General features: G+C 37.8%; 2 protein-coding genes across 9 annotated transcripts in view; both read right to left on the reverse strand.

Annotated features, from left to right (window-relative positions):
• Positions 1–16,601, reverse strand: part of LRCH3 (leucine rich repeats and calponin homology domain containing 3) — a 115,910-nt gene extending 99,309 nt beyond the window's left edge. For all 7 annotated transcript variants that reach the window (XM_060010829.1, XM_060010827.1, XM_060010828.1 and 4 more), the window contains exon 1: positions 16,324–16,601. In XM_060010829.1, the coding sequence (XP_059866812.1) occupies positions 16,324–16,585 (262 nt within the window). In that variant the 5' untranslated portion in view covers positions 16,586–16,601. The remainder of the gene's footprint in view (positions 1–16,323) is intronic.
• Positions 16,602–20,198: 3,597 nt separating this feature from the next.
• The window catches only part of FYTTD1 (forty-two-three domain containing 1), a 34,239-nt gene continuing 28,726 nt past the window's right edge, over positions 20,199–25,711 (reverse strand). For both annotated transcript variants that reach the window (XM_060010832.1, XM_060010831.1), the window contains one exon: positions 20,199–24,147. In XM_060010832.1, the coding sequence (XP_059866815.1) occupies positions 24,049–24,147 (99 nt within the window). In that variant the 3' untranslated portion in view covers positions 20,199–24,048. The remainder of the gene's footprint in view (positions 24,148–25,711) is intronic.

Genomic DNA, 25,711 nt, shown 5'->3' on the forward strand with positions numbered 1-25,711 from the left:
CTATTGCTCACTAGAAGGAACCAAGACTGCTTAAAGATAACAAATGCTTTATTTGGGGGAAGGGGGGAAACAAGATGGATCTAGAAAATCTTTTTGTTCTTGGAATGCAATTTTCAAGTTCTCAGCAGCAATGCTGGGATGGGGAAAGGCTTGCTCAAGAGGAGGGCTCCCACATGGGAAGGGTTTAGGCAGTGACATGCGAGTATGGAACACAACAGATAGAGCCAGTTATAAACTTCTTGAATCTCTAAGAAATCCTTAAGTCCAGAAGGATCCTAAAAAGCAGAGATAACATAAAGGGTGCTGTGAAGAAATCTATACCTATTATGAAAAACTGTCTTTCTTTTGTGACAAAAGGAGAGGATAATCAAGATACAGATTCTATAGAAAGTAAGTCTTTAAGCTGTGTTTGTCATTATGTTATGTTGGAAAATAAAGAAGTGTTTACAAATTGCAAGCACTATGATAAGACAGCAAAATTAATAAACTTATGCTGGTTGCTGTTGATCTGACCTCAAGAATATTGTTTCTATTGTTACTAAATAGTGTCTTCATAAGCAAGATAAACAACTGAACCAGTAATAATTAGGCTTCTAAAAGCAAATACGAGAAACAAATATCCAATGAGAAATAAAAACTTGCTTACGGTATAACAATTTTGGGTAGAAAGCCCCAATCCTCATAATAGAAGTGGGGACCAAAAAACACAAGAAGATTGAGCTGTGGACACAGGTTGGGGTTTCTGCACAAGCTGGCATCCTTACTACACCTATAGGATGACATACTAAGGCTTTTTTTTACCTTTTGAGCATAACTTTGGCAGTGGCCCAGCTGAGCCAAGGCACAGTCCAAAAGGACTTGTTAACATCACATTTAATTCTAGCCATATACATATCCATGATATGTCCAGATCATGAGCATATCATATCCTGGAACAAAGTAACTGGTGGCATAACTTTCTTCTTTGCCTAGTGCACCTTTCCCCTTTTTTTTTTTAACAGACTGGTGTTGAGGGTGCTCAATTTGGTTGACCTCTGTGGCATGGGGTTAGAATAACTGGGGTCAACTACTTACTAAGCTCAGAGACCCTCTGGGAAAAGAAGAGCAACCTCAATTACCTGATTACCTGTAGAGCAGTGCTTCTCAAAACTGTAATGTTCTCATAAGCACCTGGGGGTCTTATTAAGATGCAGACTCTATTTCTGGGATGGAGCCTGAAATTCTGCATTTCTCATAAAATCCTAAGTCAGGGGTCCCCAACCCCCGGGCTGCGGACCAGTACTGGTCTGTGACCTGTTAGGAATCAGGCTGCACAGCAGGAGGCGAGTAGCGAGCAAACAAAGGTTCATCTGCCGCTCCCCATGGTTCCCCATGGCTCACATTACCACCTAAACCACCCCCCCCCACACCCCCACACCCCATCCCCCGGTCTATGGAAAAATTGTCTTCCATGAAACTGGTCCCTGGTGCCAAAAAGGTTGGGGACCACGGTCCTAAGTGATGCCACACTGCTGGCCCATAAACCACACTCTGAATAACAAAACTTTATAGACCCATAGATCATACTTGAAAATTTCAAAAGAAGATACTATGTAATAATAGTACCCTAGGAAAAGCAAGTCATAACAAAAAGAGTAATTATGACTTTGAATAGTATTTGTCAACCAAGAAAACAGAAAAACTTGTGTTACTGAAACCAAATAACAACCAAGAATTTTTCAATCCACATATGCAAGAGGCTCTGCAAACCTCAAGTAGGACACATAAGGAAAGCCACATCAGGGACTTCCCTGGTGGTCCAGTGGTTAAGAATCCGCCTTCCGATGCAGGGGATGCAAGTTCGATTTCTGATTGGGGAACTAAGATCCCACATGCTGCGGGGCAACTAAGCCCGCGCACCGCAACTACTGAGCCTGCACACTCTACAGCCCACGTGCCACAACTAGAGAGAAGCCCCCATTCCACAATGAAGAGCCTGTGCGCGGCAACGAAAGATCCCGCGTGCTGCGACTAAAGACCCAACGCAGCCAAATAAATATTAAAAAAAAAAGAAAGCCACATCATAATCAAGCTGCAGAAAATCAAAGACGAAGGGAAAACAATCTTAAAAGCAGTCAGAGAAGAAACATCTTCTTACTCCCAAAGTAACATTGCCCCTACCCTACTCAACCCCACCCCTTCAAATCCATGGGAGCAGCTCAGCCCACTTCATATACACAATGGTTTGTTTTATACATGCTATAAAAGGAATCTCTCGTCATCTATAGCATCGCTTCAAGAAATTCCTTAAGTCTCTGTCTTCTAATATCCTTCCTTTTCAAGAGGTCACAGCTCTCTACCCTTGGGTTCCATACTTCAGACGGTCTCTTATTTCCCATATTGCCTCAAAGTAGGGCCTAGAGTGCTTTCGGATATTTAACATTAAATTCCCTTTCTCCAGGACTTCCCTGGTGGATCAGTGGTTAAGAATCTGCCTACCAATGCAGGGGACACGGGTTCAAGCCCTGGTCCAGGAAGATCCCACATACCGCGGAGCAACTAAGCCCGTGCGCCACAACTACTGAGCCTGTGCTCTAGAGACCGCGAGCCACAACTACTGAAGCCCGCACGCCTAGAGCCCGTGCTCCGCAACAAGAGAAGCCCATGCAATGAGAAGACTGCTCGCCGCAACTAGAGAAAGGCTGCGCGCAGTAACGAAAACCCAACACAGCCAAAAATTAAAAAAAAAAAAAAAATTCCCTTTCTCCTACTGAAAGATCATGAAGAGGCTAATCACTGTCTGAATCACAGCAGTCTTCAAAGGAGGAATGTGAGCCTACTAGCCAGGGGCTACATCAAATGATCCACTGGAGTGTGGAAGAAAAACATTAGAACTTTTATTTCTATTTATGCTTAAGTTCTCCTTTAAATTTTATGTTTCATGTCTATTTTATAATACATATAATTTTAGTATATTAGTACATGCACATAATATATAAATAAACATTTGTTGTCAAAAATTTCTTACTATGGGGCGAAAATGACAATAGAATACTGTCCCTAGGTACTGGGATTTGGGACACAGCAGACAATTGAAAGGACAGGAGGTAGGCAACACTGTTCATCCTTCTTCTGAAATTAATGCAGCCTTCAGATCTTAAAAAGACACTGAGGGTACTCTCAGAATTAAAAAAAAAAAAAAAGGAAAACTGAAGGTACCCCTTGAAAAGAGTCAATTAATAATCTTTTCCTCCTCTCCCAACTGAACCAAGCAATAGAACATTTAGTTGTAGAAAAGTTACACTAATTACAATCGGTAAACTACCTATTGTCACATCACATATATTGCTTACTGTGCATTATGATAATTATACACTCCACTAAAGGCCTGACTGGTTACCTGATTTTAGTATTAAATACAACTTGTAGTTAGACACATATGCCATTTTTTTAGGCTGCCCAGGATCTAAACACTATTCCTTTTCTGAAACAGAGTTCTTACCTCAACAGAAGCTGAAAAATGCCACACAGTATGCTTGCTTTCCCAAACTCTCTTGCAGCTAGAGGCACAGGCACATGATCTAGGTTCCCCCAAGTAGACACATCCTCCCCTAACCTTGAACTGAAAGCAGAATGGAAACAATACATCCCAATTTTCACAGGTAGTGGTGGCAAATGCTCCAGTGCTGGTATAGAGTTATCCATTATCATTCACTGGTGCTAGTGGTGCAAGTTGAGGTATCTGTCCCCAGGTGGCAATGCTTGTGGTGTCTTCACAGGATAAGTTCTGGCACATGATTTTGGGCATTATTCCTGGTTACTTATCCTTCCAGCCTGGTTCTCCAGTCCTCCCAGAGATTTCGTGGGCTACTCATAACCACAGCTGGTTTCTGCTGCTCGTAACTAAGACCCTGACTAACCATACATGCTCAATTTTCATAGTTTATTTCTTCATGTAAATTGGTTATCTATTTGTAACAACACAGTTCTTCAGTGACACTACCTTTAAAACAAATAAACCAACCTTTCAAGTGTTTATTCTACATCAAAGTACCCAGTTTTGCAAAATAAAGTCTGTATTTTATACTTAAAAAAATTTGTTTTCAATTGAATAAAATCTTTGGCTTACCTAATCAAGATATCTTTAGGAAGTGAAAAATTACTATTTTCCTAAATGAATTTTAGAGTAAAGTAGCAGAGTCTATAGAAGAATTTCTTAAGTGGTAGCTCTTAGGCCAACTGCACCTAGAACTAACAGGTTGCTTGTTAAAAATGCAGCTTAATGGACCCCACCCCAGGTCTCCTGAATCAAGACTCTCTAGGGTCTGGACTCAGGAATGTACATGTTTTTAAAATTGCAATGGGGGATTTTATGCACACGGAAGTTTGAGTATGGTCTGTCACTTGATAATAGATGACCAGAAATCACAATGTTATTGATCTAGAAAAAGGATCACATATTTACCAGGCTAAGAGTCTCCTTGGATATCTGAGCCTTACAAAAACTTGTAATTATCGAAGTTATAAATACTGAATATACATGGACAGCCTACTTCACTGTAAGGAGTTTAAAATTTGTTTTACTTCTTTTATTACCAAATCAAGGTCCTATTTTGAAAATTTTCAAACACCTAAAAATTCTCAATTGCTACTGGTTATATTTTGGGGTACTTACTCTTAGCACATGTATCAATAACATCATCACTCTTATCCTCTAGACACCAATTAAAGACGGTCTGAATTCCTGACTTTTGACATAAAAGGGAAGTATATTCACTGGTATTATGCTTTAGAATGTTTTGATTGAATCCTACTGTATCATTGAAGCGCCAAGGGTCCTCATTAAACCCAGTCACACAGTAGTCAGTTGTCACTCTTTCCTAAACTAAGAAACAGAATAGGCTCTTCATTTCCTGTTTTTGCCCTCTCATTCACTCACCCTCCCATCCATCCATCCACGCATCCAAACAATAAACACTCAAAGGATATTTGGTATTGTACTAAGTGATGTACAATAAAAAGAAAGTGAGACAGAACCGTCTATGGTGGGAAGAATCCTAAATTGGCCCCCAAGATCTCCCACCCTAATCCCTGGGACTGTTAATATGAAATATACACTGATTACATTCCTTATGTGGCAGAAGGGATTTTGCAGATATGATTAAGTAATTACTAATCAACTGACTCTGAATTAAACAAAAGAGAGATAATCTGGCTAGACCCAATCTCATCAAATAAGTCCTCTGGCTGATAGCAGAAGTCAGAGATTCCAAGCAGGACATACCACTGTTGGCTTGAAGGTGGAGGCGGCCATGTTGTAGGAATGTGGATAGCTTCCAGAACCTCAGAGCAGCCCCGAAACAACCAGCAAGGAAATGGGGACCTCAATTTTATAACTGCAAGGAACTGAATTCTGCCAATATCTGAATGATCCGGGAAATTCTTCCCCTAAGACTCCAGATGAGAGTTCAGCCTGGCCAACACATTGATTTTGGTCTTGTAAGACCATGAGTAGATAACTCAGCTAAGTCCAGTCTTCTGACCTAAAGAGATGTAAGGTAATAAATGAATGTTGTTTTAAGCTGCTAAGTCTATAATGATTTTTTTATTCAGCAAGAGAAAACTAATATACCTTCTTTAAGAAGCTCCCAATCTAGTATGAAAAAATACAATATTGTTCATTGTGACAGTAAAAAATACTGTTCTTTGTGAAGCAAGAAAAGTGCCTGACTGGGGAAGGGGGATGGTAAAGAGAGGAGATGGAAAAAGAGAAGGTAAAAAAGAAGAGGTGCTATGAGTAATACACGAGTTAAGAATGAATAAGTAAGCCTAAATAAAGAAGTACATGAAAAAAGTAAATAAACCATAAATATACAATTTTTAACATAAGTATACAGTGAACAACCATATAGGTGATGAATGTAGGTTAAAGAAGAGAGTATTTTCGGGCTTCCCTGGTGGCACAGTGGTTAAGAATCTGCCTGCCAATGCAGGGGACACAGGTTCAAGCCCTGGTCGCGGAAGATCCCACGTGCCGCAGAGCAACTAACCCCGTGCGCCACAACTACTGAGCCTGTGCTCTAGGGAGCCCATGAGCCACAATTACTGAGCCCACGAGCCACAACTACTGAAGCCCACGTGCCACAACTACTGAAGCCCACGTGCCTAGAACCCGTGCTCTGCAACAAGAGAAGCCATCACAAATGAGAAGCCCGTGTACCACAACGAAGAGTAGTCCTCGTTAGCTGCAACTAGAGAAAAGCCCTCATGCAGCAACAAAAACCCAATGCAGCCAAAAATAAATTTATAATAAAAAAAAGCAACAAGTAAATGGCATAGAAAAAATAATGTTATAAAGGAAAAAAAAAGAATATTTTCAGTACTTCAGAAATACACGCACCTTTAACCCACTGCCTCCTTTCCTCTAACGTTTTCCCTTTCACCTACAAGTAACCATTATCCTAACTTTTATGGCAATCATTTCCTTGCACTTTTAGTTTTAGCACTTATGAATGATTATGCTTGTTTTTGAACTTTATTTAAATATATTTGTGCTGCATATATAGTGTCATATACTTCACTTGCTCAACATGTTTCCAAGGTTCATCTATGTAATTACATGCAGTTGTAGCTTATTCATTTTCACTGCTGTGAAATCACATAAATATACCATAACTGATTTACCCATTCTATTGATGATCATTTGGGTTGTTTCTATTTTGTCAAATACGAACAATGTTATGAACATTCTTATACATATGTCCTGGTGTACTTCTACAAGTTTCTCTGGGGTATGTACCTCAGAGCCTGGAATTTCTGGCTTACAAAGTATGTGTATTTTCAACTTTACTAAGTATGTTTCAACTCCCACTGGCACTGTATGAGTGCCCCCAATTCTCTATAGTCGGCCCTCAGTAACTGTGGGTTCTGCATCTGCAGATTCAACCAACCTCGGATTGAAAATATTTGGGGAAAAAATTCCAGAAAGTTCCAAAAAGCAAAACTTGAATCTGCTATGCACCAGCGACTATTTACACAGCATTTACATTGTATTAAATCTTACAAGTAACCTAGAGATGAATTAAAGTATATGGGAGAATGTGCATAGGTTATATACAAATACTATGCCTTCTTTATATAAGAGAATTGAGCATCCGTAGATTTTGGTATCTGTGGAGGGTCCTGGAACCATTCCCCTGAGGATACTGAGGGACAACTCCACTTTCTTTCTAGTACTTGGTACTGTCAATCTGTGAGAAGTACCTCAGTTTGGTTTTATTTTCCATTCCCTTGATTACTAATGAGATTGAGCAGGTTTTCACATATTTATCGGTCATTTGTAATTCCTCTTTAGTGAAGTACCAGTTGAAGTGTTTTCTCAGTTTTCTATTGTGTTATCTTCTTGTTTGTAGAAATTCTATACATATTCTGGATAGCATTTGTTTTTTGTATTTATTAGAAATCTCTTACTCTGTGGCTTATATTTTCACTCTCTATGATTGTAGGTCATTTTTAAAAACCCGTTTTTAATGAAAAAACTCAATTACCTAGTTTTTGTAAGAAATATGTTTAACCAGTTAAAATCCTTGGTTTAACATTTCCTTCAAATAATAAAAATCTACAAATTTACAGGAGCAAGGGAGAAAGTTAAAAGTAAGGAAATGCCTTAAATTTTTAGGACTGGTTTCATGATTCTAAAATTAGTAGCATTGCATTTGATATCACTGGCTACCTTAGGAACTCAAAATAATGTTCCTTTTGTGAATTACCATATTAACCATATATTTTCTTCCGAGCTTCAGTGGAATAACTGCTTCATAAATGAACTGAAAAAATAATGAACACGTATGTTACTACTTAAAAGTCCTATTTCACGTTATAATATGCGATAATATTAACCATCTAGCCCCCAAATACAGCCACGGTAAAAGGAAATGAACCCTAGGAAACAAATCCTTGGCCCCAACACTGCTGCCATTCTTCTAGTCTCAACATTGATTTTGTGATGATCTATAACACATCTTCTCACCCCTCCTAAAGGCACCATCCTACTATTTACCCTTCCTATTTAAAAAACAATGCCAGTACAGTTGAGGTCAGATTTTTCCCCAAAGATAAATTTAAATCTTATTTCAGATGGCTTTATACCCAACAGCCATGATCTTCCTCATGGTCTCTGCTTCTCTTTATAAAACATGTGTCTGTTGCGGGAGGGGAGGGGAGTGGGGGTGGGGAAGGACACAAGTAATCTTTTTAAGTCTCTTCCATTGTGTCAGTACAATATAAAAATTGTGCTGTTCCACAAGCAGAAGAGAAAGGAAGAAGCATGTGGATGAGACTATATTAGAGCTTTAGGATTTCTCATTCCAAACAGGAGGTAAAGCTATAAGAGGGGAGTTATAAATGTTGTTTCCTGAGATGTGTTCTTAGCATCCCACATTGCAATTCAATATGCGTATTTCCACAGAAACCTTGTTATAAAGAGTAGTAGTATATACAATATTATATCTATACTTGTGGAACTAGCATACTGGGGGTGGTGGGGGGAGAGGTGGATTACAGAAAACAACAGAATAACATTATAGAAACTTATTTGGTTTGGTCTTCCTTAATGGTGGGTAATTTGAAGCCACAGATTTGTATTAAAACAAGCATGAACATATAATATAGGGTAGAATTCTTAATAAAATTCCAAGCCTTCAAATTTCAAGTTCCCTATTAAGGCAACTTCAAGTTCTATACCCCAGATCTTCTCTGAGATTAGAGGTACTTCAATAAAAATTTGTGTCATTAACACACACTCTTCATAGACAGAGAGAGAGAGAGAGAGAGACATGTGGGAGATCACGGTTTTTAGGTATAAAGAGGTATGAAATGTGAGTTAAGCTGACTTTCGTGTTTAGAAAAAAATTACTTTTTTTGTGGGTGGCCTATAAACCTAGTTGAATTACATACAATATGCAACACTGTTTCTATGAGTAACTGCTTTTGTAATTTTGTTTGTAAATTATGTTTACTTAACATTTTAAAAGTTGCATATAATTTGTTAGAACAATTTCACTTCTAGGAATTTATCCAATAAGAGATAATAATGAGAGATGTAAGCAAAGAGTTATATATATAAAGTGTTCATAGTATTATTTATAACAATAAAAAATTAGAAATAGTCTAAATGCCCAATAAAAGGGATCTGGTTAAGTACAAAGATACAATTAAATACTCTGCAACCATTACAAGTCTATGATAAGAAAATGTTAATAGATATGACAATATTTCTAATATACTATGAAGTGGAAATAAGCAAACCACAAAAAGCGGATACCAGGTTTTTCAATATATACATACATGCATTAAAAAAAAAACTTGGAAGAATATGTCAAAATGTTCACAGTGATTTATCTATGCAGTAGTATTATTCCTTTTTTCCTTTCTCTACCTTGTGTATTTTGTTTTTCTAAATTTTCTATAATAAATATGTATTACTCTTACAATTACAAAGGAATTCAAATTAAATATACAGGAGTTTATATACTTGCACAAAGAGCTTCTGATTGTTTGTCATCAGCTGGTTCTATGACAAAAGGACATAGAAAAAAATAGAATATTTTCCCCTTGTATTTATATACTACTTTCTTATTGTAGTAAAAATTACACTCCTCAAGATGCACTGAATACAGAACAAGGAGATATTATCTCTCATCTATCAGACGGACACAGATCAAAAAGAATAAAATCAGTGGGTGCAAAGTAAAGACAACTCATGTACTACTGGTATAAATCCAAGCTGAACAACCCTTTTGGAAGCACAATTTTACAATCTGTATTAAAAAAACCCTAAAACTATGCATCTTTTAACCAATCAGTTATATTTCTAGGAATTTATCCTAAGGAAATAATTAAACAAGTCTGCAAAGACATACGCACTAAGTTACTCTCAGCAATATCATTTGTAATGGTGAGAGTCTAAACAATCCCGAAGTGTGTCACGAGGGTCAATTAAAAGACAGTATATCTATAGTGGACTACTATTAAAAATTATGCTACAGATCTATATTTTCTGATATTGTATCTCATGTAGTGAAAAAATATTAGATGATAAAACAGCCTTTGTATGATCCCATTTTTAGTTTTTAAAAAGTGAGAATGTGTGTGTGTGTGTGTATATATATATATATATATATTTTTTTTTTTTTTTTTTTTTTTTTTTTTTTGGCTGTACGCGGGCCTCTCACTGTTGTGGCCTCTCCCGTTGCGGAGCACAGGCTCCGGACGCGCAGGCTCAGCGGCCATGGCTCATGGGCCCAGCCGCTCCGCGGCATGTGAGATCTTCCCGGACCGGGGCACGAACCCGTGGTCCCCTGCATTGGCAGGTGGACTCTCAACCACTGCGCCACCAGGGAAGCCCCGAGAATGTATATTTCATGAAGAAAAAGTTTGAAGACTTCAAACCAGGCTTCATTACCAGTTGTCTCTGGTAAGTGGAATTACAAATGATCTTTAGTGTCTTCTTTATAACTTTTTGTACTACAATGAGCATGTACAACTCTTAATATCGGAAGGAATGATTTTTAAGTATACTAAATTGAAAGTCTGATTAATCAAATAAAATTAGCTTTGGTGTTTTCTACTCTTCTCTTATTGCTAAGGCTCTTAGAAGCTTCCTGATTTGAACACATAATACTCAGTGGATGATAAATGTGTCAGATATATAGTTAATGCCCCTATTAACAAAGATGACATGCTTTAACAGCAGCCTTTAACAAGATATTTCTAAAAGAAAAAATTATATAGCCCCTCCCAGCCCTGAGATGCTAGCAAAGATCTTGTAATTATGATTGAGCCCCCATTTGCTGCTACCTCCTCCCTTTGCCTCTGGCCTTCTCAAACATATTTAGGTGTTTTCATTTCTAGTGACCATGGTGGCTTATTGTATTCACGGATATAGAAAGACACTGCCCAAAGAAGTATGACTTATAAAATAAATAATGCAGAAGAAAATTTCAATTCTATTCAGGGCAGTATGCCCCAACATCACTGTCCAATATAACTTTCTGTGATGAAAAAATTCTATTATTTGTGCTGTCCAACATAACAGACAATAGGTCTGTCTAATGTGCTGTCCAATATGACACATGTGGCTACTAAGCACCTGAAATGTGGCTAGTACAACTAAGGAACCAAATTTTTTTTTAATTTTTAAAAATTTATTTTATTTATTTATTTATTTTTGGCTACGTTGGGTCTTCATTGTTGCGCACAGGCTTTCTCTAGTTGTGGTGAGCGGGGGCTATTCTTCGTTGCGGTGCGCGGGCTTCTCATTGCAGAGCGTGGGCTCTAGGTGCGTGGGCTTCAGTGGTTGTAGCACGCAGGCTCAGTAGTTGTGGCTCACGGGCTCTAGAGCGCAGGCTCAGTAGTTGTGGCACACGGGCTTAGTTGCCCTGCGGCACGTGGGATCTTCCTGGACCAGGGCCTGATCCCATGTCTCCTGCATTGGCAGCCAGATTCTTAACCACTGCGCCACCAGGGAAGCCCAGGAACAAAATTTTTAAATTTTAACTTATTTTAATTTTAATAACCACTTACGGCTAGTAGCTACCATATTGGACAGCACTGTTGTAGAAAAATTCACGGTACATATACTGTGGTTGATACAAAATATACATAAATAAGGATCCAAGAAAAATATGATTTCCACTTAAGACCTGGCATTCCAATGCATACTTCCAAGACTAACAAAACCATAATTTTGTGGTTTACAGATTACTTTTTTGAAAAATTAAATGGCCTTCAGGCACTCCTCATTCTTCTTTACATGGGAAATAAGTACCCAGTTCTTTTTTTCTGCCCCCACCCCCACCCCCCGCAATTCTTTAAAGCCTTAACGCTCACGGCTTCAATAAGACTGTGTTACCCTGGCTCACCCACTACATCTCAATTTGTTTCCTTTTTTTGTGTAATCTTAGTCTTCCCCGTCTGCCATCAACCACAGGCTTTTTCCCAAAGCTGAATCCTTGGTTCCTTGTTTTCGATCTTCCATTCAGAAAAGATTTCTTACACCTTCGACTATGACCCTATTTGCCTTCTGTAAAACAGCACCACTTCACTACATATAATCTTAAACGAAGTCTTAATCTTTGAGACTGCTTCTCATCTGTAAAATAACTTACGATGGTTACTACGGTTCCTTTGGCTTTAGGATTCTCCTAATTCTAGTACAGGCCTGGTTACAAAACTTTGTTTATGGTTTTTTCTCAGGCTGATTCCTCTTCTTGCCTTTTTAAATGCTGGTGTACCCCATGGTTACCAGTGACCCTCTTTCTCCAAGAATCAGATAAACTCTTCATTATGACTGTCTCAAATTTATGCTATAGTTCTAACTTCACTCTTAAAAGTTCCAGATTTACATTTCTATTTGCTGCTAAAGATTAACTAGATGCGCTACCAGACACTTAAAGTTATCAGGCAAACTAAAGAAACTGTGTAGCAAACTTCTTTGTCAGTGGCTTAGTTATCAAAAACAGAAGTTTCAGGATCAGATGTATCTGAATTTGAATCCCAGTTCTGTCATTTATTAGCTGTGTAACCTTGATCAGATTAATCTCAAGTCTACATTTTTTCATATGTAAAATGGGGTTAAAACTAGTACTTACAACTCATGGTTTTTGTATGTGCATTTTATATATACAGCTTAGTGCAATACCTGGAATATGCTAACAGCTCAATAAATGTTCACTATTATTATTATCAGTAGCATTACCACCTTCCTAGTCCTACAGGTTTAATAGCTCAGTCAACTTGATGCATTCTGTCTCTTTAAAAAAAATAAATTCAGTCAGCATTTGTACACTTTTATTTTCCAATGTGATCTCTGTTTTTCATTCCTGAATTGTTATTGCAGCCGGCCAAACAAATTACTAGATTTTTAATGCTTACAGGTTAGAGTCTCTTCTTGTTTTTGTTTCCACTGTATCATCTAGCATAATGCCTTACACATAAAGTTTTGCTATTATTAGACAATTCAAATAATCTTTATATCTATTTATTCTATTTCATTAGATCCCTTAAGTTCTTTGAGGACAGGGAGTGTCTTGGTCCTCTTTGTATAGCTACACCTGAAAATCCCTTAGTCAATAAATGTTTGTTGAATGAATGACTGTTGACTACTCTCCCTCTCTCCAAACCTATCATCAATCTAGCTGCCTCAAATGCAAAAGGTAGCTCTCATATTCTCTAATCCAACCATTTATTCTGATCAAGCTGACCTCCCCACAACTTCATCAAGAGCAGTCTCACTGTACCAGTCAGGACTCCTATTTTGTTTCAAAAAGTCTACTCAGAATAAGCAATAAAAGAATTTTATTAGCTTGCATAATTTGAAAGTCCAAGGATACCGCTAACTTAAGGCCTGGCTATTGATCCAAAAGTTCAAAGGTTACCATCAGAACTTGGCCTCACTCTTTCCATCTTTTGGCTCTGCTTTCAATTTATTGGCAAGCTCCAGGTTCACATTCTATTCTCTCAGCAACCCCAGAGTTCAAAGCATGCCTCTTTCTCAATAGTTCCAATAAAAAATTAACTCTCTCATGTGCTGACAGGAAAATGTGCCTATCTCTGAACCATCACTGTTGCCAGAGGAATGGACTACATTGACTGGCTAACCCTGAATTATGTGCACATCCTTGTGTCGGGGTGGGACCCATTCCACTGCCTGGAATGGCCTTCCTTCTCATTTCTGCCTCCCCAAATCCAAGCTACAACCTTTCTGCCCCCAAAAGTCTTTCATGATTTCTTTTAAGATTTTCCTTGTTCACTGGATCAAGTAACTCATTCCCAAATAAATATTTCCCTTTTTCTAAAGATCTACCTTTTAAAACAAACAGGAGGGGAAAACCTCAAAAAAATGCTGCATGATGAATTCTAATCATGTCAAGTTATAAATGGTATGGGTAATATGTGCTGTTTCTTAAAATGTAAGGACAGCAGCTCTACCAGATACATTCTATACATTAGGAAAGAACAGACCGTGTGGCAAGCTTAATATAACATTCAAATAATTTTTTTGGCTTTAAATTTTCTATAGGGCCCAAACAAAACATTTTAGCTAACAAAAGTTGGGTCTGAATTCAAAGTACCCTGTGTAACAGGTAGTCTATGGTTTTGGAGTTACCTCAAACAGGATTTCAGTTAGGCTCAAATCCCGGCTAACAACACCTTCCTTGGCCTTTAGCTACAGGTCTTTGAGCAAATTATCTTTCTCTCCCAACCTTGGTTTCACTATCTGTAAAAACAGGAATGGTAATATCTATCTGTACGTAAAAAGGCCGTGTGGCTTGGTGGAGAGAAAAGAGTAAGATGGAACCGGGCTGAAATTCTGCCACTAATATTATTTATATGATTCTCTCTGAGTGACTCATCTGTAAATTCTGAGTGATTCCTCATGTGTAAATGAGGGATAATAATATTTAATCCATTGGTTGTTAAGCATTTAACAAGGCAATGTATTTTAAACACCTACCAATGAATAGTAAACAGTGAAAACTCAATCAATGATGTTATCCACATCAAATCACCTCTTTAAAATAATTCAGAGAATATTTCAGTATTTTTGTACTCACCAAGGTCTGCCAAAAATTTCTTACACTTAATAAGTGATATTTCTAACATGCTAGAAATTAATCTAGTCTAATAGGTTATAAAGTACCTTGTAATCTTTTTCTTCCCCTCTACACTTTTTCTGGCCAGATAAAATGTCAGCCAACAAAAAATCTGGTTTATAAAGAAACTATTAAAGTAATAAAAATAAGTGTGGATAATAACAAATTAAAAATTCAGGGCATAGTAAGGAAAAAATTCATTGAGATTACTTATTATTCTTCATAAATGCCTTTGGGTTTTGTTAGTTAAAAAAATATTTCTTAAAGGCGAAACACACTGGTCCTAGAACTATTTAAAAGCAGGTAAGATAGTGAGCCAGATAAACTCCTGTGATCAACGTATTCTTTAACTCCACGCTTAATGTACTAATACTGAAATGACTCATGCCCATATGAAATCACTATGCTATCCATCTCCTGAACAGTCATATGCCATACAGCCATCTCCTGAACAGAATCGCGAAATCTGGGGTATGAATGACAATTTTAGATGTTGTCTCTCAGAATACATGCAAAAGCCAAGTGGCTGCTCATATTTACATCAGCAAGAAAATTTAATTGTAATGTCGTTCACTAAAAAATACAAACTATATTCAGTACAACTGTTTCCAAAAAGATTAAACAAATAGGTATTTGATTCCTTCCATTTTACACTAGAGCAAAAGTTTCTTTGGAAAGAATAGTTTCTTGAAGTAGTGTAACAGTTTTGCTTATCTTTCTAAAATAAGTGAATCATATGTAATACTTAGCAATCTTTAATGAGTGCACAAACATAGAGGTTAACACCTTAGGAAAGGTATATGAAAATAATTACATCATACCACACTATATATAAGGGGATTGACTGTTTTTAATCTACTCCCCGAGAAAGCTATATTTTAAACACAAGAGAAACATATTATGTTGAACACCTCAGTAACCAGACATTGTTCTCTACAACTAAGAAAACCAAATACTACCTAATTTATTTTCTTTTCTGTGTTAAAAAAATATGTATAAGGCAAACTGATGTTTGTTTTTAAAAAGCATTAAATACAGATACGGTAGGCAACCTATGCATCTTTTCTAAACAGTTTTCTTCCTTCAACTTTTTTTAAGGGGGCCTGAGGAAAGAGGAAAGGAGTGAGAGTCTGAAGGTGGGCTCTCGTTATTTTTGCAAGTACATTTGGTAAGTCACCTAGACGAAGGGGAGAAAGAAAAGTTAAAGCGTTGGGGTTCACACTAAAAACAACAACTCTGGGAAAAAAACGCCTATGCGGGAGTCATGCTTTCCTGACAATGCAGCGACCAATGCGACTCCGATTAAGAGCGTGCTACAAACCTAAATCTTAGTAAAGTCAATTTGGCATCCCCAATACGAAAGGGCCTGCAAAAACCGGGGCGGAGCAAGGGTCTACCTCAGCAGCGGCACAAGTTAATTTTCTAAGAGAGTAAAACACTCCCCATCAGTCCCCTATGGCCCTCTTTCTCAAGAGATGCTGCTGTCCGCTTCGCCCCAGGCTCGGGGTCTGGCCCGCAGGCCCCAGGGCTGGGTGGGTTGGGGCAGTCGGCTTCTCCTCGGTACCTGGGTCCAGACCAGGAGTAATGGGACCAGTTAACGTAACGACCCGCGATTCTCCGCATCGGCTGCGGCGGCCTCCGACCGCGCCCCGGGCCTCCTGTTGGCAGTGATACCCCCCACCCCACTCACCCGCCCGGGTGGTGTCCGTCAGGTCGTGGTTGGCCGCTCCCCGGGGAAACTCCCTCAGTTTCCGGCCGCTCAGGCTCAGCACCCCGGTTACCGCCGCCTCCTCCAGCGCTCGGTCGAGGGAGCGGCTCCATGAGCCCGGGCCAGGACCTGGGCCTGCCCCGGAGTTCGGGCCGCAGTTAACAACGGAGAGGTTACCTCCCGACGCTACTGGGCCAGAGTACTCTGCAGCAGTAGCCACAGCGACCAAGCCCGCGGCCGCCATTTCCCAGCCGACAACTCTCCGGCCCGCCGGCTCAGCGCATGCGCGGCCAGATGATGGGTGGGCGGGGAAAGGGGCTTACAGACCCCGGACGGGTCCCTTGATGGGCAGGGCTTCAGTGCAGCCCCGCACATCCAGGCGCTGGCCTCCGCCCACGTGAGGTTTCCAAGGGAAATTAAAACGGAACTCACAAATCTGGAGCAGCTCCCTACTCTAGGCTCCCAGCAGCCTTTCTAACATGCCTCAACAAAAAATCTTCCAGACAACTGTTCTCACCAGAATTTCTCTACCTTCCTTCCTCAACACTGGAGGATTAGAGTAAATATTAAGGCTTAACACCGTTGCTGCCAGAAACTTTGGCAGTGAGAGGAGAAACGTTCGACTTCTGTCATTCTATAAGCCAAATGATCCTAATGGAGACTTGTGGATTTATTATTATTGCCTGAGGGAAAAAGAAGTGTTAACCTGGGTCCCAAACTTCATAATTCTCATTGAAAGGGTTGTATAAACCTTCTTCCTTGTACAAAATAGCTTCTTAAGGAAAATAAAACAAACACCCTAAATAGTACCTGTTCTTTAAGCAAAATTTTGTTGAACAAAGCTGGGTGAACGGCATTGAAGTCTAAAATTTTAGTTTGGAACCAGAATTAAGGAAGAGAAAATGATCTGATCATAATCTACATGTGGGAAATATAGAACTGAAGTTTTTTTTTTAATCATTCAGTTACTGAAGAAGTAGAAAATACCACTCCATTTGATTAAAAAATTTAAAAAAATTTTTTGCCCACGCCACGTGGCTTGCAGGATTTTAGCTCCTCGATCAGGGATTGAACCCGCACCCTCTGCAGTGAAACAGTGGAGTCCTAACCACTGGACCACCAGGGAATTCCCACCACTTCATTTTAAACCAATTAGACCTTACATATACTGCAACCAGTCTTCAGCATATTCTTGTTTCTTTCACACATTTAGGCCATTCCTGCTAAATGATGTAAATTTCTCCTACAATCAACTAGTATTTTCTGTGGGAAATAGACTGTCAGTTTTTCCTAGATTATTATGTAATTATAAAATCCAGACAAATAAGCCAATTAGAGATTAAAACCACAAAAAGGGCTAAGTTGAAGTGGTGGGTATTAGCCATCAGAATTCAGAGAAAAGCAATCTTGTACGTCGAATGAGGTTTTGAAACAAACCTGAAGAAAGGCTGGAAGGTGAGAGCAATACTCTAAATTTAAAGGAATATCAGCATGAACACATCCAGGTATGATTTATAATGGTTCTTGTGGAGAACATTGCCACAGGCCAAATAGTTCATGTCAGAGAGTGAAAGAAAATAAGGTTAGAGAGATCCTGTCCATTATTCAAGGTCGGGCTCTTCAATGAAACCTTGATTAGCACTTACCCAACTCCTACATGGAAAAGATTGTAAAAATGTTTAATCTCGGTGCCAAAGCTGATTAATATTGGTTGCTCGGAGAGTTGTTCTGTGAAATTTTTTTTTTAATTAATTAATTTTTGGCTGCGTTGGGTCTTTGTTGCTGTGCGTGGGCTTTCTCTAGTTGTGGCGAGCAGGGGCTACTCTTTGTTGCCATGTGCAGGCTTCTCATTGCGGTGGCTTCTCTTGTTGTGGAGCACAGGCTCTAGGCGCATGGGCTTCAGTAGTTGTGGCATGCGGGCTCAGCAGTTGTGGCTCACGTGCTCTAGAGCACAGGTCTCAGTAGTTGTGGCGCACAGGGTTAGTTGCTCCGCGGCATGTGAGATCTTCTGGATCAGGGCTCGAACCCGTGTCCCCTGCATTGGCGGGCAGATTCTTAACCACGGCGCCACCAGGGAAGCCCTGTTCTGTGAATTCTTGATACTCTGCTCTAGTTTCCTTATCGACAAGTTCCTCATTCAATGTCTCTTATGAACATGGTCATCCCTGGCAAGTAACATTTATCCAATGCATGAGTTGGTTTCTGTTATTCTGGACTCCTAAAATTGTTCTTTTACTCTTAGAAAGACTTTAGGCTATTTAAAGAGCAGGTCCTCATTTTATATTTTTTTAGAGCTATTTCAACCACAATAATTAAAAGCATAACCATATATTCCATATTAATGTTACAATGCTATAGAAAGTTGCCAGATATTTAAAATGCACAGATGTCATCTATATTTGATTACCTATTACCTTCCACATTTACACCAAATTCTTCTGACAAATTCTCTATAATATGGCCTCATTCTTCCTATCTACCTGCACATCTCATTGTAATTACAACATACCATGCTAATCCTGGTCTCTGAACTTCTGACCATGTTTATAGACTTTTGTCACTTTGTCTAGCCAATTAGATTTTAAGGTCCTTAATATGTTTAACTCTATATAATTATCTTCCATATCCTAGACTGAGTGTATCAATAGGAGTTTATGTGCTAATACAGCAGAGGAGGTTAGGAGAAAAAAGAATTACAATTTTTGAGAACAGGGTCTCATTAAGGCCAAAATATCTGTGGACATTAAGTGTGTAGATATTTGAAGGCCAAAACAGAGGCCTGTGGATACAAGAAAAATGAAGATGCTATATATATACTATTATTAATATATGAGAAATAGTCCTACATAAAGGCTGGAAGAAAAGATAGATCAAGAAGTTAATTTTGAGCCTTCTAAGGATTTGTAGTTTCATCTACAAAGTAAAGGTAGAATATGAGGGAATTCTCATCCTACTCCCTCAATATTCTACATAAAGCAAGGGACAAGATCGTCTTGTGAGAATGAGGTAAAGGAAATGGAGTCATTGTAGGGCATTCACCAGAGTCTAGTGATGAATAAAAGAAGTGATGAGAAACAGCTGCAAAAGGGCTGTGAGGGGGGTTTCCCTGGTGGCGCAGTGGTTGAGAGTCCGCCTGCCGATGCAGGGGACACGGGTTCGTGCCCCGGTCCGGGAAGATCCCACATGCCGCAGAGCGGCTGGGCCCGTGAGCCATGGCCGCTGAGCCTGCGCGTCCGGAGCCTGTACTCTGCAACGGGAGAGGCCACAACAGTGAGAGGCCCGCGTACCGCAAAAAAAAAAAGGGCTGTGAGCAAAAGGGATACAAGGATTTATAACTTATTCCACTACTGCTCTGTGGTCTGGAAGCAGGAGATGAAAAAATAGGCAATGGGGGTTACTGAATGTTAGGAATAATATAGAGAACTTCCCTGCTTCTTCTTGTGTATTTTACAGGCTGAAAGTTTACTCATTGAACACTAGAGACAAGAGTTTCACTCCAATCTCAGTAACTCTCTCCAGCTCTGCATCTCCCATCATGCAGAAATAAAGTCCTTTCCCTACCTTCACTCACTAGAAATATATTATGGCTACTCCTTTAAGGTCTCACTTTATAAACTCAAAGCAGTAGGATTAAAATCTTGGTCAATCCCATTCTCTTCAAATATAAAGCACAGAAACTGGTTTGTTGAATATATTCAATAAATGTTTGGTCTTACCCTTTCTGACTCCTTTAATAAGAATCACTAATAGTTGACTTTTTAAAACTTTATACAAGAAAGTTTAGACAATGTGATTTTCTTCTTAGAGGAAAACAGAAGTGGAAGTAGAAATTAAACACATACACACTAGGGAAACAGTTTTCCTATTCATCTTTAAACAATAGTAAACCTCATCCAAATACATTGAGAAAAAGGAATTTCAGTTCCAGAATGGTATCACATTTCCTTGTTTTATCAAGCTTTTAGCTGAATAGATTTCAGATAGAAAGTAAACTGTAATGGCAGGGAAAAAAAGAAACATTCGAAGCCAACAATTTATAAACAAATCTTTAAATCCCTATTAATGGTCTGCAATAGTCCAAAATTCTTGTTGTAAATGCTTTGGGTTTTTTGTTATCATTTCTAAAAAGGGGCTAACTCCAAACTGATTATGCAAAAAGAACCTGATTTTAAGGAAAGCTTAAATCACATGCTTCATTTTTTTTACAGTGGCAAAAAACAAGTAATCATGTAATTCTGATGAAACTTTGAAGGTAGACTGATCACAAATAAAGGAATCATTTTCTGCTCTAATACTGCCTGCATTCAGAATGTATGGTATTCATTCTCTGTAGTGCAAAGTCAGCTATTTCCTCTCCTCTTATCTCCTTAGAGTAATATAAATCAGAACAAAAGTTACCCTGACACTGTGTATGCTGTGTGAATTACAAAGCTATTGACAGCAAAATATGATATACGTATCTATTATAACAAAAAATAACCACTGGGCAATAAAGTCTAAGTTTCTTCATACTTAGAAGTGTTTTCGGTACGCGGGCCTCTCATTGTTGTGGCCTCTCCCGTTGCGGAGCACAGGCTCCGGACGCGCAGGCTCCGCGGCATGTGGGATCTTCCCGGACCGGGGCACGAACCCGTGTCCCCTGCATCGGCAGGTGGACTCTCAACCGCTGCGCCACCAGGGAAGCCCAGAAGTATTTTATGATTATAATTAATCATATAATTTATAATTAAAATTGTGGCAAAGTTTATGCCTATTAGAAAAAAATACATAATGTTTGATTAGGAGCACTGGCCTTTTCTAATAGGTCTACCTAACTGGAATACCAAAGTGATGAAATCTCATAATCATCACTGGCGAGTGTATTTACTTACAGTGCTACAAAGGCTAAAGCATGGCTACTACCAATTCTTAGGTATCTGACAAGCCGCACACAATTCCACTACTTTCTGTGGGTGTTCAATTCACAGGAAGTTTATTATGAACTGATAATTAAAAGATCTGAGCTTAAAAAGTGACTCTACCACACACAAGTCTTGAAAAGTTGGGTCTCACTGAACGAAGATGTAAAAAGAGGGGTTAAGCTGGATGATCTCTAAAGGCTCATTCAGCCTAATATACTGCATTCTAAGTAAATTCAATTCTCTATTCTAACTCCTCCTGGCTACTTCCTATTGGAGCTATGAATGAAATAGTCAAAAGGTAGTCAGTGGGAGGTCAATATGAGTCTAGATTGATTTACCAATTTAATTGGTAGGTAGCTTTTCAAACGCTAAAAATTATAGTCATTACAAACTTCTTTGTAACACAGAACAATCTAAAAACCACAACTCAATCTTTATAGCTAAGAATAAACCATGTAAGACCTGTAATATTTTATTTGTTAAAAATGAACAGCTTCAGAATAAATCTAAATGCAACTTTTCCAAAAAATGCCAAAAAGTACAGTGTAAAGCATCTCCTTATTAAATATAAACTTTCATTTTGTGATGCACTGCATCAATGTTTTGGATACACCTTGATGCAAAGGGAAATTTAAGTTGCATCCTGTTAAAAAAACAAAAAAAAGCTTTAAGAACTGAAAAAGGATAATTATAACCACATTCCAAGAAGGGAAAATTTTCCTCCAAAAAAGCATATTCTTTTGTTTATATACATGTTAGCACTCAAGAATTTTAATTTGGCTGTAACAAAGGCAAGATTCTGTATTTAAAAAGAAAATGAATTACAGATGCATGAAGAGCAAAAGTTTAATATACCAAAGACACTTTGTTTGATACACTTAATATCAATATTTGGGGCAATTTTTAAGATTAAAAAAAGGCATTAATAATAGCTCTGTACAATAATATTTAAAATAACAAGAAAACAAAAACATCTTTATACCATATTTTCACAAACTGTTCTAAAGACAGCAAACTCGTGCTCAGTTGTTTTTCCTTTGCTTCAAAATAAGTTACCAGTAATTCTCAACCAGTCTAAAATGTATTGTTCATAGATCGAATCTAAGCATTCATACTTGCAAAAACGTTTTGCACTGAGTCCTCAGCCTATGGAGAGACTACAGTTTACTTTCAAATTGTATGACTGGCTTCCAATAATCCCTTATCAGTAGACTTACACGCAAAATACCAGATATTAAGGATCAGATTTAATTCTTTGGTATAAGCAGGAAACTGTTATTGATAGCTTTCCGTGGCTAGCATAAACCAAGTAACCCAAGGAGCATGAGAGACAACAATGAAGTCTAGTACACACCGCAAAGCAGGCAGGAGCCATGACTTAATGTTTCGTGTTTTTTTAACAGGGAAAATCAACACTAATAATACACTGTTTGGAAACTAACACCTACTTAGAGGTTTCAACATTATAGCAAAACAAAAAGTTAAGCTTCAAAATGACCAAACTTGTAACGTGTAGTCTATTTTGCTGCGTTTTGGCATTATACCCTAACTTATAATTTACAACCATCTAAGGACGTTTAGCACTAGCTTGGCACAACGAACTAACTCCTCCTAATCCTCCAGAGTGTGGGGGGAAAACCCTCTTCTCACCCTAAATACCTGAACTTTATACAAGAAATCAGAAGCAAAGGTACAAAACAAGGTTATAATGTAACTCTATTATCATTTTGCACTTTTACCTGGTGACATATACATTTTTATTTTTAGAGCTGTATACTGTTTAATTTAGCAAACTTAAAGTTTAACTTCTCTAAAAAGAAGTCTAGGGCTTTATGGCTAATTTTACTATCAAAATATTTAAGGGACTCAATCCATTTTAAAATTATAATTATTCTAAATATCATTTGAAGAATTCTTTGTGGACACTAGACTCAAGACTACACTAAATCCAAACAGTATACCTGTGACCTAGGTTTTAAAGTTTCTCTCCTCAGTTACCTGTCTTCCACCTGCTACTTCCTCTCATGCTTTCTTCATTTCCTAAACACAAATTATCAGATTTTTACACTAGACTTTCCTCAGAGGAGGCTCTCTATCAGATAACCTTGTAAACACCCATTTATAGCTTTCAAACACTAAAAACACTAACATTTTAAACTGAGCCTATGCCTAGAGTCACATTTCTTGTTAAAAGTTCAGCATTAAGGATTTACTTAATCCTTAATTTACTTAATCCTTAAACTCTGGAGGATTAACCTAACATTTGAAAAATGAACCAAGTTCAGATATTCCCATAAACCTTAAACCCCCAAACTGGAATTCTAATAATTTTTTTATATCCCTAATGAAGAAAAGTCAATTGCACTTATTACATCAACACTATTAAAGAATAAGTGACAGCAACAAAGGGACCTACTTCAAATCCTGAAGACCAAGATTTACCATGGCAAAGTGTAAAACAATGGGCAAAGGTGATGAGATCCTAAATACCACTATCATAAAAATAATCAATTTCTATCTTTCCGCCTTCTTTCTGCTGCATGAGAAACCAAAGAAGTCAAATAGAGAATTGTTCTGTCTGGGCCAACCATGAAATCTTTAAGAACATATAGGTATAGTCCCTGTTTTTCTTTCAGGGCATTATTTATACATGTTAAAAAAAAACAACAACTTCAAAAATAAAAAATAAGAGTTATTTAGCCTTGTGAATATTTTGAAATAAAGTTTCTTGAATTTCTGTGATGCACTCTTCAAAGAATTCGATTTTTAAAAGAGTCATCACTCAAAAGTCCCTTTGACATGGGACCTATCCCACAGTTACAAAGCGGCTTCCTCCTTTGTTGAAAGTGAGAGTGGCTCTTTGTTCCTTCAGGATCCCAAATCGCTCATTTAAAGTCATCCCTGTCTAGAGAAAACGAAACAAAACAAAAATTAACAACTTGACTGTAAGCCACATTTGCTTTGGAAAAATAATGTGATCATAATGGTGATTCATAGTAAAAACAGCTAACATTTCCTGAATATTTATATGTATGAACTCCTTTAATTCTAACAAACACCATATGAAATAGGTGAATTTAGTGAAGTTTAGAGACGTTAGTTAAGTTGCCTACTTGCAGCTTTAGAATTGAAACTGACTCAGAAACCCTATCTCCTAACCATTATAATATTATGTACTATATAAAACACATACGCTGTAATGCTTACAAGTATATACCCAAAGATTTCTCTATTTGAATTATTTTTAGGGTCTGCAAACACTGCCACCAACTCTAGTGATGCCTCTGATAAAAGTTATTTAGATTTGTGAATATTTTGAAACAAATTTTCTTTAATTTCTGAGTTCATTACAAATACTTAAATCAAATTCAAATCAAAATCTGGTTTTGATTAATAGCAGAAAAAGCACCCCAATTATACTTCATTTCTGAAAGGAAAGTAACAAGTGACAAAATAAAATAAAAATCAGCAAAATAAATTTGGTCGAATTTCCTTCCATACAGAAATTCTTATCTTCAGTTCCAAAGATTCTTATGTCAATGACAAAATGCAACAAATAAAAATTCTCAGCAAATTACAAATAGAAGGGAACTTCCTCAATCTGATAAAAACAACCTACTGCTAACATCATGCTTAATGGTGAAAAACTTAATGCTTTCTCCTCAAGCCTGGGAACAAGGCAAGCAAACATGCTCTCAACACAGAACTGAAGGTCTTAGCCATTATAATAAAGAAGAAAAAGAAAAGGTTTAAAGACTGGAAAGAAACTCTAAAATCCTAAGTAATCTATAAAATTACTAAAAGTAGTAAGTGAATTTTAGCAAGATTACGAGATACAAGGTTAATACAAAAACTGTCAAAACCATGGTGAGATATACCACTTCACCTGCATCTGAATGTCTAAAATCAAATGATAGATAATAACAAATGTTGGCAAGGACATGGAAATATTTAGAACCCTCTTACATGCTGGTAGGAATGGTTCTGCAGCTACTTCTCCAGAAAACAATCTGGTACTTCCTCAAAGGTTAAACACAGAATTACAATATGAACTAGCAATCCACTCTTAGGTATTTACCAAGGAGAAATAAAAACATATACTCATATACAAACACACAAATGTATGTGAATGTACAGGTTTTTGTGTGAGCATATGTACATGAATGTTCAGAGGAGCATTATTCACAATAGACAAAGAATGGAAACAATCCAAATGTCCATCAACTGATAAATAAATAAAACACAGTATATCCATATGGTGGAATGTTATTCAGTAATAAAAAAAAACACAACTGATATTCATTATGGATAAACCATGAAAAAAGCCCATCACAAAAGTTCACATATTATATGATCCCATTCACATGAGATGTCTGAAATAGGCAAATCTAGAGACAGAAAACAGATAGACCAGTGGTTTCCATGGGGTTGTGGAGCATTAGGATATCCTATTTAATTCATTATACAAC

This window comes from Delphinus delphis, chromosome 4 (genome assembly GCF_949987515.2).
Source record: "Delphinus delphis chromosome 4, mDelDel1.2, whole genome shotgun sequence".
Taxonomy (NCBI): domain Eukaryota; kingdom Metazoa; phylum Chordata; class Mammalia; order Artiodactyla; family Delphinidae; genus Delphinus; species Delphinus delphis.